We start from the raw sequence: 14790 nt of genomic DNA, 5'->3' as shown, positions 1-14790 counted from the left end.
TCTTGCCTTATGAAAACAGAATGTACAGCTGGCCCTTGAACAGCATGGGTTTGAACTGCACTGGCCCACTTATACATAGGTTTTTTTTTTTTTCCTCTTCAATAAATGCAGTACAGTACTGTAAATGTAGTTTCTCTTCCTTATGATTTTCTTAATATTTTCTCAAGCATACTTTATTGTAAGAAAACATTATATAGTTTGTATAACATGCAAAATAGGTGTTAATTGACTTTAAAGTCTGGTAAAGCTTCTAGGCAACAATAGGCTCTTAGTTAAGTTTTTTGGGAGTCCAAGGTTAGACTCAAGGTTTTCAGCTATGTGGGTTCATTGGCACCCTAAGCCCTAGTTGTTCAAGAGTCAACTATATTCTATTTGATAGATGGTAAAACTTCTATCTCCCTATAATACTATGTTGCAAAAAAAAGAAAAAACCCAAACAATTAAAAAATTAGGAGATGAGCATGACATTTATTTAAAAGGTAAAAAGTCAGTGTTTAGGTTAACATCTATAACTGACATGTTGACTTCCGGTCTAGTTACACATTATATTATTTTTTTTAATGATACTTTTAAAATTTGAAATCAGAAAATAATTGACAATAATTATGGTGATTAAAACTATGAGACTAGTAATATTCTTTTTAGTTCAGTTTTCTCAAGAATTGCCAAGGATTTAACTTTCTTTAGGACTAGAGAAAGTGTAATTTGAAAAGCATTTCATATGTGTCTCAGTTAATCGCATGTAGTTACAGTTGTTATAACCATGTAATTTGTAATCTAATTTTCAAAGATACCTTTCCTATATATAGTGTCATACCCTTGAAACTTCTTAACATGCAAAGGATAAAGAGCTAATAAGAGATTAATTTTTTTGAGATTAATTTTAACTTAAGGAACATTTGAGTTTTGTTGTGACTAATTAAAATGTCTTGTCTATAAAGTTAGCGTTTTAGCATATCAATTTATGAAGAAGAATCTTTTCCAAATAATTCTCAAAGGTCTTCCTTCTGGTAAAGGACTTGTTTTACACTTGTTGGCTTGTTTAGGTTCAAAGCAAGGGGTCTAACTTTTTTTTTTTTTTAAAGATTTTATTTATTTATTTGAGAGAGAGAGAATGAGAGAGAGCACATGAGAGGGGGGAGGGCCAGAGGGAGAAGCAGACTCCCTGCCGAGCAGGGAGCCCGATGCGGGACTCGATCCCGGGACTCCAGGATCATGACCTGAGCCGAAGGCAGTCGCTTAACCAACTGAGCCACCCAGGCGCCCCGCAAGGGGTCTAACTTAAGGCTGAATCTAGTTCAGAATTAAAAATTCATGTCTTTGAGATTTCAATCATTATAGAGGTGCTTGGGGTTAGAATGGGATAATGAAATGAGACAGAGTCTCCAATTTAATGAATGTTGAGCATCTTCTATGTGCCAGATACTATGCTAAACACTCTGGGATATGTAAGAAGAAGAAGAAGAAAAAAAAAGAAAGGTAGTCTGCACAGAAAGTCATTCTAGTGGGAGAAGACTTGTACAGAATTTACAAAAGGTAACCAGGATTCAGTTTCATAATAAAGGTTGAAACTAAGTGATTTATTTGATCTGACCAGGTTTGGAAGCCATGTGGGATTTCAACAGGTCGAGTAGTTGAAGCAGAGGAGGGTAGGAGTTCCAAGGTGATGGCCCAGAGGTAAAAGAGGACAGGGGTGTAATAAGGCAACAGGTAATAAGCATTAGTCTGATGTAAGAAGGTTCATTTGGGGAGCTGGTAGGAGATTAATCTAGAATCAAACTTCGTGGTCACATTGTGTGCGACTTTGTGTATCTGTGGCTTAGGTTTGCCACTTAAAGCAGTTGGTAAAGGAGAACTGTGGGAGATGATTGCCTTTTCTTAACTGGATAGACATCACTTCTAATTCCCTGGGAGGCATCCCTAGCCCTGGGACTTCTGCAAGATCTACCCAGTGTCCTGGGTGATGGACATTACGGAGGGCACGTGATGTAATGAGCACTGGGTGTTATATAAGACTGATGAATCACTGAACTCTACCTCCGAAACTAATAATGCATTATATGTTAATTAATTGAATTGAATTTGAAAACAAAAAAAAGGATCTACCCAATATCTAAGGAGATTTGAAATTCATTGGGAGTTCTGTGCCTCCTTTTTATTTGACAAGTTTTGATAACAGCTAATATTTGTTGAGTACATCCATGTGTCAGTGTTCTTCTAGATACTTTATGTGGATTAACTAATCCTCACAACAAACCTCTGAGGCAAGTGCTCTAAGTACGCCATTTTACATGTGAGGAGATTGGCAGGTTAAAGCTATTTGCCCAAGGCTGCACAGCTAGGAAGTGAGAGCCAGGATTGAGATTTTGGCAGGCTGGCATCAGCCTGTGCTCTCCTGCTTGCACATACTTTGGATCCTTGTCATTAGAGTTCCACCTGGTTGGTGGGTGTTGTGGGGAGAGCTTTGGCCACTTGATTTTTATGGAGGAAGGACATTTATTGAGTTGGGTATAAGGATATAGGGTGAATGAATACATTCCAGCAGTTTACCTCCAATGTATGCTCATGGTCTAGACAGAGAAGATACTTTGTGAAACAGGATTGCTCGTTACACTCAAATAGCATCCTTTTAGTTCTAAAGCTAGTAGGTTTATTTTTCTGGATTCAGAAAACCTTGAGATTTTCTCCACTTATCTTTGTTCATTGAGTGTGGACAAAGGTAGAATAGGGGTAATTACAGTTTGCAAATGCCAAAGCTGGAGGGTTTCAAGAAAAAATGCCAAGAGAATTGTAGAGACATCAACCGAGTTTGATGGGAGGCTAGTCCTGATAAAATAAGTGTTAAAATAATACTCAGGACCAAATCAGATAATCATAGGATGAATGACGACAAGGTGTAAAAGTGGAGGTGGTTAAGGGTAGGAGAAACAATGGTCTTAAGGTGACAGAATCAAGGAAGGGTGAATTGGTTTTGGTTTTGGGTGGAAAGATGCAGCATTTCTAAAGGCAGGAACCAGTAGAGAAGGTATCCAGGAATGATAGTTGAGCAGTATTTTAGAGGACATAGAAAAGTAAAGTGATCAAATAAACATGTCATTCCCCAACAGGCTAAAATTAGGAATAGGGACTGTTAAACTCAACTTTTTCATTTTCTCTATTCCCAAGTGTGCTGCTGCATCTTAAACATTAAATAACTTGCATGAATTAAGTTAGCTTTGGAAAAGAGGACTCTCTTTCAGACTGTATGGAGGAAGTTTTGAGATAAAGGAAAGTGAGAGGCACGAAATTGAATTACCTGTGGTTTCAGTAAAGTAGTTAAAGCACTGTGCTAAGCAGATGTCGGTGGTATTTGTGGCCTAAGGAGAACAGGAAAACGTGGGGAGTAATTAGGGATGAATTATGTCTCAGCTTTTTCCACCCCCGACCAGCCTTACTCCGTCACAAAGAGGCGATTAGGAGTAGAGAACTATCATGAAGCTTGGATCCTGAGAAATGATTTCCTAATTGAAGCTTTATTGCAGTGTATAACATAAGGCAAATTATGACACATTTCAGCGTCTGCCAAGCAGTGGTAGAAAAGATCTGCATCTGCTCTTGTAAAGACAAAAAAAGTGACAAACAGTACTAAACTCAGGGTAGTATCAGAGGACTTGTTCACCGGAAATGTTGTATAAGGTGAGTGACGATGTTTTGGGGTTCCAGACTGAATACGGTAAGCAGGTTTTTTTTTTTTTCCAGTTGGCCAAGGCTTTCATTGCGTTACCTTCGGTTCAGCTTTAGAGGGAAGGACTTTCGCAGTGCGCCCCACCCTTCCCAATACTGAGCTCCTCCTCCGGACCTGCGGAGCGCGGCTTCCTCGTTTCAAATTCAGGGACTAACCGTCCTCGCCCAATCATCGGCCTCCAGCCCGCCCCGTCCCTTGTCGCTATCCAATCCAAGGCCAGCTCCGAGTCCCCGCCCTGTTGCTCGTGCCGCGAACGGACGTAAACCCCAGGGGCGCGCTGTACGGCCAGTCCGGTGGCCGCGGGTGTGGGGGGCGCGCCTTGCGCACGCGCATTTGCAGAGCCACCGGGACGCCCCCTCCTCTGGATCTTTCTGACGAACTCTCGGCTCCCGCAGCTGGAGTCGCGGGCTTGGTGAGGAGGGGATTCCTGTGTCTTGACCGCGGTTCGGCAGGGGGCACGCGAACCCGCTTTCGGCAGACTTTTCGGCTGCCGGGCGGATTGGGCAGTAGCGGTTGGGCCGGGGTCCGGCGCAGGGCGCAGGCTCCGGGCGGGGGGCTGCGGGGCGCTGCCTAGGGTCCGACGGCCTTGCTCCGTCCGCCCCTTCGTACTCAGCCCGACCGTCACGCAGAATTCCGCTCAGTGAGTTCAGTTGGGCGTCTCTGAGAGATTGACTTTTAAAGAAACAGGTTTTGATTTTGGGGATCACATCCTGGTATCCCCCCACCCTCTTCCACTTGGTGACTTCTAGGGACCAGCGCACTCTGCGCTTTGGTTTGGAGTTTCTTGTTGCAAAGCGCTCTTGACCGGGTGTTTGCTTCAAGTGTGTTGTGATAGGCGGTTCTGTTTCTCCTTTTTGTCCAAAAATGACCCGCGAAGTAACGTTGTTAACGAAATATAGAGGGGTCTGCTGGTGTCACCCGGTTATTCACTTTTTGTTTTGGTTTCTGCTAGGCCGCGTTCACATTTACTCCCAGTACCTTTCTTACATTTCTTATATCTCATTTCTTTGTGGGGGGGAAAAAAACACACAAAAAAGCATGAATGAAGGCAATGTTTAATATCACTACACTTTTGATTTCTCTTAATTACAGACTTTGTTTACTAAAACATGAGGTCCCTTTTGAAGCAGTCGTTTGGAGAACAGATGTTTTTATGAAAGTATTTCCGTTTGCTGTTACCATATTGAGGTCATTCGACTGGAGTTTTTACTGCTCCAGAATCAGTTTTTTCAACGAATTTCAGTTTTGTGATCAAAGTTTATGGTAAGCTTTGAAAAGTAATATATTAAATGCATACCTAATTACAGATTTTTCTTAGAACACCAAGAGTAAATGATGAATGTTAGGGAAGTTTGACAGCATATGCTTTTGAATGTGTACGTGTAGGCTTCCAAATAATGACTACAGTAAATGATATTTTATATATCTAGAAATATAATTAAAGCAGGTAAATACTAGTAAGTTCAAATGTGAAAATTTGAGGTTACTGCTTTAAGGAAATAGCAAGAGAGATCCCAAAGATGGCTACTTAGTTCAGACACAGTAAAAGAAAAGGAAATGTTATATTCTCTTCACTTTAGGTGTTGGAGGATGGGTGGGTGGGCTATGCAATATTTAGGGAATTTTTCCTAGGAATGTGGTATGCCCATGGATGGTTTAAACAAGTGTAATCCTTTTGGAAACGATAGATCAGGTATTGGATTACATCTCCAGGGATCTTCCACTGGCTTGTATTACCACCGCGCCCATAGCCAAGCTCCATCCCAGGACTTAACACTGTCATAATTGAGAGGGGTCATAATTGATTATAATTGATGAGGGTCATCCGCTCCGTGAAGGGGAGCTGCTTTATTTTTACATTTCCAATGGTAAGTAGAATGTGTTTCATGGTTTGCGCTTGGTAATGATTGTTGCATGAATGATATTTGCTTAATATCTGAATTTTTTTGGATTTGACTCTAAATAGGGATAAATCTTTAAAGAATTTGGGATATATTTTAATGTGGTTTACATGTCTGTAAATTAATGAATAAACTTAGTGATTGGATGTGGGGAGGCTACTTGGAAGACTTACATAATGGTTTAGATTAAAGTGATAAGGTGTTGGGAATATAGAAGTGAATCTCAGTTCCAGAGATCTGTTTGGAGTTAGAGGCATTAGAATTTGATAACTGAGAGAACAAGAGAAATGGTGCTAAGTGTCTGGCTTGTATAGCAAGAGAATAGGGATAACACAGGTCAAACTAAAGGTAATAGAATGGGTAGAGAAAAGATAATAAGTTTGGTTTTGTATTTGTTAACTTTGCACCACTTGAGAGAGTGTTAGGGGTGAACCATTTGGAAATGGGAGTCTAAAGCTCAGGATAGAGGTCTGAGCTGAGGTGATTGGAAAATGAGGAAGATGGCATTAGTGCAAAGGAAAGACTACTCTGGGGCAGACTTGCCTGGCTCTGAATCCTCTGCTCCCACTTGTGCTTTGTGGCCTGGAAAATTCTCATAATTCCCTCTCTTGGCCTCAGTTTCTTCAATAGTAGGGATAATAGCTACCTTGCAGATTTGATGCAGGGATTAGAGAAGTGTATATAAAATACTTAGTGCATTATTTGAAAATAGAGTAGACACCATATGTCACCTAGATAGCGAGGGAGTAGAGATTATTTCTTTCAACTTGTTTTTTTGTTCAATTCGTTATTTCCAGCTCTATATCAATTACTGGGACTGTATGGGTGAACAAGATTGAAATGTCCCCAAGATACTGATACTCTAAAGTCAAAGATGGTGGGGCCCCTGGGGTGGCTCAGTCGGTTAAGTGTCTGCCTCTTGATCTCAGCTCAGATATTGATCTCAGGGTCATGAGTTCAAGCCCTACATTGGGCTCCACACTGGGCATGGAGCCTACTTAAAAAAAAGAGAGCGAGAGAAATAAATCAAAGTCATTAATGTTTCCTTAAAAAAGTTAAAAAGTCAAAGATGTTATTCACTCATTTCATAAATATTTCATAAATATGTGTTAGGCATTATTATAGGTGTTAGGTAAGAGTGATGGAAAGATTGGCAAGGTCTGTGCTCTCAGGGAGCAATCTTTTTAGTGGGGGAAGAGAAATACAAAAATAGTGATAAGTGCTGGAAGAAATTTAAAAAATTGTGAGAGGCTGTGGGGCTACATTTGATTAATGATGAGGAATCACCTCTCTTACAAGATGACATTTAAACTAAGGTGAATGCTAGGAAGGAGCCAGCTGGTGCAGAGATGTAGCGAGTACTCTAGGCCCCCAAGGTAGGGATGGGGCTTGGATGTTACAGGAACAGAGACACCAGTGTGAGTGGTGAGTCATGAGCCTCAGGGGTGGAGGATGGGGTGGCTCCCTGAAGTTTTCAATAGGGGCGTGGTACCTGGTTTGTATTTAATGGTCCATTTGGTTGCCCTGTGGATATTTAACTGTAGGGTGGCAAGAATAGAAGCATGGAGACTGGTTGGGAAGCTTTTCAGTACGGTAGGGTGGTGATAGCAGACATAGAAAGATGTGGAATGATTTAGGGTGTGTTTGGGATATAGACCTGTTTTGCCCTTGGGAATGGGCTCCACCAGTAGATCTGTTTTATTTGTCAACAGTGTTTCTTACTGAATTGAAATGTGTTCACCTTGGGGTCTGTAACTTCTAGTTGATCTCAGCTTACAGTCCTGTTGTCTGACAGTATTAGTGCCTAGAAGCATTTGAGTTTGAGATCCCTACCTAAGAGTATAAGATGTACATTGCATGACAGAAGATCTGAGATCAGAATCCTGGGTATTCCTACCATGTAAGGAATAGATAGAGGAAGAAGATGTCATGTGAGCTACAGAAGTTATGATTTGGATTCTTCTAAGACACTTGGCTGTGAAGGGGAGGTAAGAAGGTGGTGGCGGGAAGCGCACATGAAGGATGGGAACAGATTTCCTACCTCCTCCATCCTAATATGGGATCGTTTTGAACATGTTTATAGAAATCAAGAAAAGCAAATAAAAATAGAAAAGAAAGGAAAATGCTGGGACATGATCTGAGAGAAGGGTGCTTGTATGATAGTTGGTGCTAAATTTGCTATGTATTGACATAGTTTGAAGACATTCATTTATTCAACCAATTTATAGAGGATCTACTCTGGGCAAGGCGCTGCTTTAGGTAAAAATTCAGGGGTAAAATAGGCCAAGTCCCTGCCCTCATGGAACTTACATTCTAACTTGTAGAAAAAACAGTTAAATAGGTGAATTATATAGCATGCTGGATGGTGGTCAGCACCACAGAAAAAAGAAAGAAGGGCAAGGAAATTGGAGTTGATGAGGAAAGTTGGTGAGGGAGACCAGCCAGGTAAGAGGACTTTTACCAAAATCCTGAAAAAAGTGGAAGAGTAAGACGTGAGGTTATCTGGGGCATCAGTGTATTGGACAGAGGTCAGAGCCAGGGCCCAGTCCCTGAGCCCGGAGCCCTGGCAAGTTGTGGGGACAGCATAGGTTAGGACAGTGAGGAGAGAGCAAGCAAGGGAGAAGAGTAGTAGAGAGTGAGAGCAGATTATTCAGCCCCTTGTTGGCCATTTTAAGTATTAACTTTTAGTCTGAATGAGATGGAAAACCAGTGGAGGGTTTTGAGCTAAGGAGTGACAATATTTGACTTAACAGAGATAATTTCAATGTGTGGAGAATAGGCTAGGGGTGGAAGAGTGGAGGTGTGGAGATAGTTGAAAGTATCTTCTAGTGAGTATCCAGGCAGGAGGTGGTGGTGGCTTGACCAAGGTGACAGCAGTGGACGTAGTGAGAAAATGACAGGTTCTGGTTATATTGTTAGATAAAGACATTGGGATTTGCCTAGGGATTGCTTTTAAGGTGTGTGTGTGTGTGTGTGTGTGTGTGTGTGTGTGTTGGGGGTGGTGGTGAGTAATCACTTGAGGTTTTTGGTTTGAGCAGCTAGAGAATGGAGTTGTCATTTTCTCTGTGGGGAAGACTGAAAAGCAGGCTTTCTTGAGGGGGTTGGAAGGCAATGGAATCAAAATTCAGGTTTAGGTGCCTGTTAGATAAACTAAGTGGAAATGTCTAGTAGGTAGTTGCATACCTGAGGTTGAGGAGAAAGGCCCAGGCTGGAGATATAAATTTCATATTGTATTTAAAACTCTGAAACTGAGGGCAGTCACCCAGAGAGAGTGGGTAGGTGGAAGGGATCCAGGAGCAAGCCCTGATGCCTTCACAGTATGGAGGTCCAGGAGATAAGGAGGAACCAGCCAAGGAGAAGGAAAAGAAGCAGCTGGTGAGGTTGGAGAACCCAGACAGCTGTGTCTTGGAAACCAGTGAAGAAAGGATTTCTTAGAGGAAGGAGTACAATTCCCATATTGTTAGGTCAAGGAAGACGGGACTGAAAATTGACTGTGGGGCTATGGGGTTTGGCAACAGGGAGCTCAGTGGTGATTGACAAGTGTTTTGATGGGGTGGTGGGACAAGAGCCAGCTTAGCATGGGTCCAGGAGATGACAGGAGTGGAATCACATGCCAGTAGTGATTCCTTTTGGAGGAGTGTGTGGTAAAGGGAGGGCAGATAGAATGGTACCGCTACAGGGGGACAACAGGGTATGAGATAGGGGAAGACTTTTTTGAAAGATGAGGAACTAACAGCATGCTGGTGGGAATGGCTGCCCAGAGAAGATTTGACGACGGTTAGGAGGAGGGCGGTTGCTGGAGTGGTTGTCACTGCATTAGTGACAAGGGTGGGATCAAGTGCAGGTAGAGAGGTGAGCTTCTCACAGGAGCCTGGATACTTCACAGTCAAGTAAGTTTTATAGCTCTCTAAAGGTCTTAAACATTTTCAACTTTATAGAGTAATTAAGTTAGCCCATTCCCCCTAAAACCTATACTTGAGTGCATTTGTCATTGGCCCCAGCATAGTCCATCATTGTCCTCTATCTCACCAGTTGTGGTAGCTCTTTCAATATCCTGTCAGGTGTTAAGCCCTCTCCCTTCCTCTGCCAAGATCAGTGCTTCCCTGGACTGGAGAATACTGTTCATACTTCCTAACACACCTTTTAAGGCTTTTAGAATCAGACTCCATGGTTTCATTCACCATGTTTTTTTGTACACCGATTGCCAAAATACATTGAAGCACTTGGCTATTGCCACCACACACTTAGTACTTAAGAGTGGATTTTGGAGTCAGACCTAGGTTTGAATTTTATTAATTGTGCAACCCTGGGTAAATTTAGCTAATTCTCAGTTTGTTTCTTCATAAAATGGGATGAATGAGTTAAGGTCATGGATATGCAATAAATCTTACTTCTGTTTCTCCTTTGCTCATGTTTATTTGTCATCTTTAAGAGCCCCCTCGTGTCATACTTGGCCTATGAAATTTTTCAAGGCACAGGGCCAGTACTTTCTCATTTATTGAGCCTTTCGTGATTTAATTTTTTTTACTGAATTCCATATAACCCTTACATGATAAACACTGAAATAATTTTGAGATTACATCTCCTAAGTACTGTAACCAGGGTTAAGTAGAACCAGTGGCCAATGTGGGCTGGAAGATCTCTCAGTAATACAGATTCTGTGCCAGTGTTTTCCAGAGTTAGTCCTTTGTGTACCACTTTCACCATTTTTGCCTTGTCCATGTGCCGGCTGTACTTGATTTAACTTAAGATTTTCCTTCAATGGACTTCCTTTTTAAACTAACATTTACTCATCCTTAAGAATAATTTCTGAAATCAGGGGCTAGATTTTGCTGAGTTAATTGTTTTTTTTCTAGCCCATGTTAGAATGAGCACCTAACCAGTAGACTTTTAAGTACATCTGAGATCATCTGTATATTCCTTCAGTGTTGGGTCTTTGCTTCTTTACTAGATAAGTGTGGCAATTGATAGTCTTTGCTATAGTAAACCAAGAGTAAATTAAGCTGTGTTGTATTTTGTTATTATGTTAATTATAAAAAGGAAATTTGACATTTGTAGTCTCAGCTGTGAAGTAGCAAAGTATTCTGCGAATTACTTTACCTCCAAATGCTTGTTGATTTTATCCCCTTTGTGCTGTTCCAAGAACATGATTTTTCCCTAAGATTTATCAGTGTTCTAAGATTTATGAGACTTTTAATCACTTGAGAAGGTTTTATAGTAATACTTGATTTTTAAAAAAACTTTTATTGTTGCAGTGAGATGGAAGATTTCCGAGGAATAGCTGAAGAGTCATTTCCAAGCTTTTTAACCAATTCATTACTTGGTAATAGTGAGATTTTGAAAAATGTCACTCTTTCTTCAAATCTTGGCTTGCCTGTTGCTGTTTCAACACTTGCTAGAAATAGATCCAGTGCTGACAACAGGTAAGAACTGTTAGAACACATGATTTTTTTGTAAGGTCTAGAAAGCCTGCAATACCTTGATACTTCTGTAAAAATTTCTCAGCCAAGGGGCACCTGGGTGACTCAGTCGGTTAAGCGTCCCAACTCTTGGTTTCAGCTCAGGTCATGATCTCAGATCCTGGGATTGAGCCCTGAGTTGGGCTCTGCGCACTGCAGGGAGTTGGCTTGGGGATTCTCTCCCTCTACCCCTCACCTATACGCTTGTGTGGGTACATGTCCGTGCGCGCTCTCTCTCTCTCTCTCAAATAAATTAAAAAAATACTAAAAAATTTCTCAGCCAAGCTTGAGCTTTTGCTTTATGTATATTTATATATGTAATATAATATGTATGTTATATATAAATATGTGATATATGTGTATGTATTATATATATTCATATGTATATATAGTTGTTATAAAAAATTACGCATTTCCCTATTCCATTGCCTTAATCAGTAGTGGGTAGGTGGATTTGGAACTGAGTACCAGTGACTTTTTGGTCTACTAATTGTTTTCTCTATTCATAGTGTTTTGGATTTGTATTAGTTCAGCCTTACTGGCAGCTAGTTATTTGAGTTGTATCTCCATATGTGATGTGAACAGTTCATCTATCTTGTATGATGTGTAAAGTTTCCCCATACTTAAATATCTAACTACTTTCCTGTCCTCCCAACCTGAACATTTGGTAAGAAGCATTATCTTTACCTTTGGAATGAAGGGGTTAACTCTAAAAACTTTTAGCTTTAAGATTTCTGTGACTCTTTGTTTAATACATACACACCTCATTCCTGATACATAGGTTTTCAGTGCTTTGCACATGAAAATGGTTTTGAACACTGGGGGCCCCATTTGTTTTTATCCCCTAGCAGTTGGTTTTATAGTCACGTGACTCTAATGTCATGGTGAATTTTAAATATGCATAATTTAACTATTAACAAAATAAATTTTTTTTATGTAGGTATTCTGATATCCAGGCATCTTATTTAGTAGAAGGGAAGTTTTCAGTTCCATCTGAATCATCTCCCAGTAGCCAGAGTGAAGCTGACCCAAGAGAGAAGTTACAGCTTAGCTTCCAGGATGATGAGTAAGTTCATACCTTCATTTGTTTTTGCCATATTAAAAGCAGGTCTCACTCAGTCTTGTGGAAAATGAAAGAGTGACTGTGTCTCTGAATAATTCTAAGAATCTTTTTAAAAGAGTTTTCTTTATGTTTTTAATCACAACCATTTTTAGTGCTTTCAGAATACCTTTTCTCATTCCAGAAGTAACATAAGCTCATTTTAAAAAGTAGAAAATACAGAAAAATTACAAGGCAGATAATAAGTCTGTAGTCTTACTAACTAGGGAATAGTCATTGGGGCACCTGGCTGGCTCAGTCTGTAGAGCATGCAACCCTTGATCTCAGGGTTTTAAGGTTGAGCCCCACAGTGGGTGTAGAGATTACTTAAAAATTACTCATAAAAATAATATCTTAAAAAAAAATAAGAGAATAGTCATTGATTATCTATTTATAGTCTTCCAGACTGCTTTTTTTTTTTTTTAAAGATTTTATTTATTTATTTGAGAGAGAGAGCAGGGGGCGGGGCAGAGGGACAAGCCGACTCCCTGCTGAGTGCCAAGACTGACATGGGCCTTGATCCCAGGACCCTGAGATCATGACCTGAGTGGGAAGGCAGACACTTAACTGACTGAACCATCCAGGAGCCCCTTCCAGACTGCTATCTATGCACCTATACATGTACATACTAAGTTTTTTTACAAATATGGGATTGAGCCATACGTACTATTTATAACTTTTAAAAATTAGTGTATTATGCTCATCTTTCAATTATAATTAATATAGATATGTGTCGTGTTAATGACTGCACTACATTAGGCATTTAGATTATTGGAATTTTGCTATTATAAATTTACTGAATTTTATTTATACGTTTGCACACCTAGCAGATTATTGTATTCAGATAAATTCTAGGATTGAAATTGCTGAGTTAATATTTAAAGACTGTTACAAAGCACCACATTGCTCTTTAGAAGATTTGTACCACTTTACACTTCCACTAGAAGATGTACATGAGAATGCCTACTTCTCTGAGCCCTCCCCAGCATTTGGTGGTATTATTTTTAATCCTTGATTTTAGAAGTAAAAAAATTTGTACACATGCATAAATGCATAGAAGAAAATCTGGAAGGCTATAAACCAAAATGTAAATGGTAGTTCTCTCTTGATGGTGGTATTACAGGCATTCTTAAAGTTTTCTGTGTTTGAATTTATAATAGAGTATTTATGGAATTGAGCATACTTTAATGTTTATTCATTACTTATATTTTTGTTGTGAATTGCCTCTTGGTAACATTTGGGTATAAGCACTTTCTATATATTAAAGATGTTAACTCTTTGAATACTCATTCATTCCGTGTGTATTTTTGACCGCGTGCCTCCTGTGTGCCAGGTACTTCTCTAAGTACTTGGGAAATACCAGAACAGACATTAAAACAAAAAGACATTAAAAATATACCAGTTTTAGGGATGCCTGGGTGGCTCAGTCATTAAGCGTCTGTCTTCAGCTCAGGTCATGATCCCAGGGTCCTGGGATTGAGCCCCGCATTGGGCTCCCTGCTCGGTGGGAAGCCTGCTTCTCTCTCTCCCACTCCCCCTGCTTGTATTCCCTCTCTTGCTGTGTCTCTCTCTGTCAAAAAATAAATAAAATCTTAAAAAAATATCAGTTTTATAGTATATTTGAAGGGAAAAGTGCTAGGAAAAAAACAACATGATAAGGAGGGTAAATGGGTAAGCTGAAGGGAATGGTCAGTGTGGGTCTCATTGAGGAGGTATAAGATCTGAGTGAAGACTTGAAGGAGGCCGTTAGCCATGTTTATTAGGAGGAAAAGGATTTCAGGTGGAGGCTGCACGAGTGTAAAGGCACTGAGGTTGGAGCATACCTATGTTCAAACAGCAGGAAGGAGGCTGCCACAGGGTGAGCCTGATTTTGAGAGAGGTGGAAGCCATTAGAGGGTTACGTTTTAAAAGTTTCACTCTGGCTACAATGGAGTGAATAGACTGTTGGGAGGCAAGTCTGGAAGTAGGAAGACCCCTTAGGAGGTTGGATTATCAAAGGGGTAAGGTAGATGGAGAATAGAAGAGCACCAGGGCCTCATGTCGGAACACTTCAGTGTTAAGTTGGGGAGAGGAGGAATAGACATGGAGACTAAGGTTTAGTGGCTGGAGGTAGGAAGACAACAGTGTCTCAGAAGCCACATAAAGAACATATGTAAAAGAACAGAGAGGGATCCAATTGTGTCAAATAAAATGAGGACTAAGAAGTGACCATTGGAATTAGCGTAGGTTAGGTCGTTGGTAACCCTGACAAGTGGTTTTGGTGGAAGTAGGAGGAGGCACAATAGTGTAGGAGAGTGAGTTTAGGAGAGAATGGGAGGTTAGTTTTGGAGATGGTGAGTTTGCTGCAAAAGGCAACCAAGAAATGGGGCTGTGATACTTGCTGAGTATAGTGGATCAAGAGAAGTTTTTCTTTTTTCCTTTGTGGAGGGATAGGTTGCTGCAAGTTTATGTGGTAATAGGCATGATCTGAAATAGGAAAGTCTGATTATGTAGAAAGAAGAGAATTGCTAGAGCAAAACCTTTACAAAAATAAGAGGCCAGGATCTAATGTGTCGTGGAAGGAGTGACTAGAGAGGTAGGACCGTGGATAACTCCTTTGTATTAACC

At 40.5% G+C, this 14790-nt stretch overlaps 1 protein-coding gene across 1 annotated transcript in view; it reads left to right on the top strand.

Moving 5' to 3' along the window:
• The first annotated feature begins 4925 nt into the window (after positions 1-4925).
• CEP192 (centrosomal protein 192) overlaps positions 4926-14790 on the top strand; it is a 133528-nt gene continuing 123663 nt past the window's right edge. Inside the window, exons 1-3 of the mRNA XM_044920902.1 lie at positions 4926-4987; positions 10881-11048; positions 12025-12150. Coding sequence (XP_044776837.1) covers positions 10885-11048; positions 12025-12150 — 290 coding nt within the window. The 5' untranslated portion in view covers positions 4926-4987; positions 10881-10884. The remainder of the gene's footprint in view (positions 4988-10880; positions 11049-12024; positions 12151-14790) is intronic.

The sequence above is a fragment of the Neomonachus schauinslandi genome, chromosome 14 (genome assembly GCF_002201575.2).
Source record: "Neomonachus schauinslandi chromosome 14, ASM220157v2, whole genome shotgun sequence".
NCBI classification, from domain to species: Eukaryota; Metazoa; Chordata; class Mammalia; order Carnivora; family Phocidae; genus Neomonachus; species Neomonachus schauinslandi.
The sequence above is the reverse complement of the archived record's forward strand: the minus strand, read 5'-3'. Positions and strand labels throughout refer to the sequence as shown.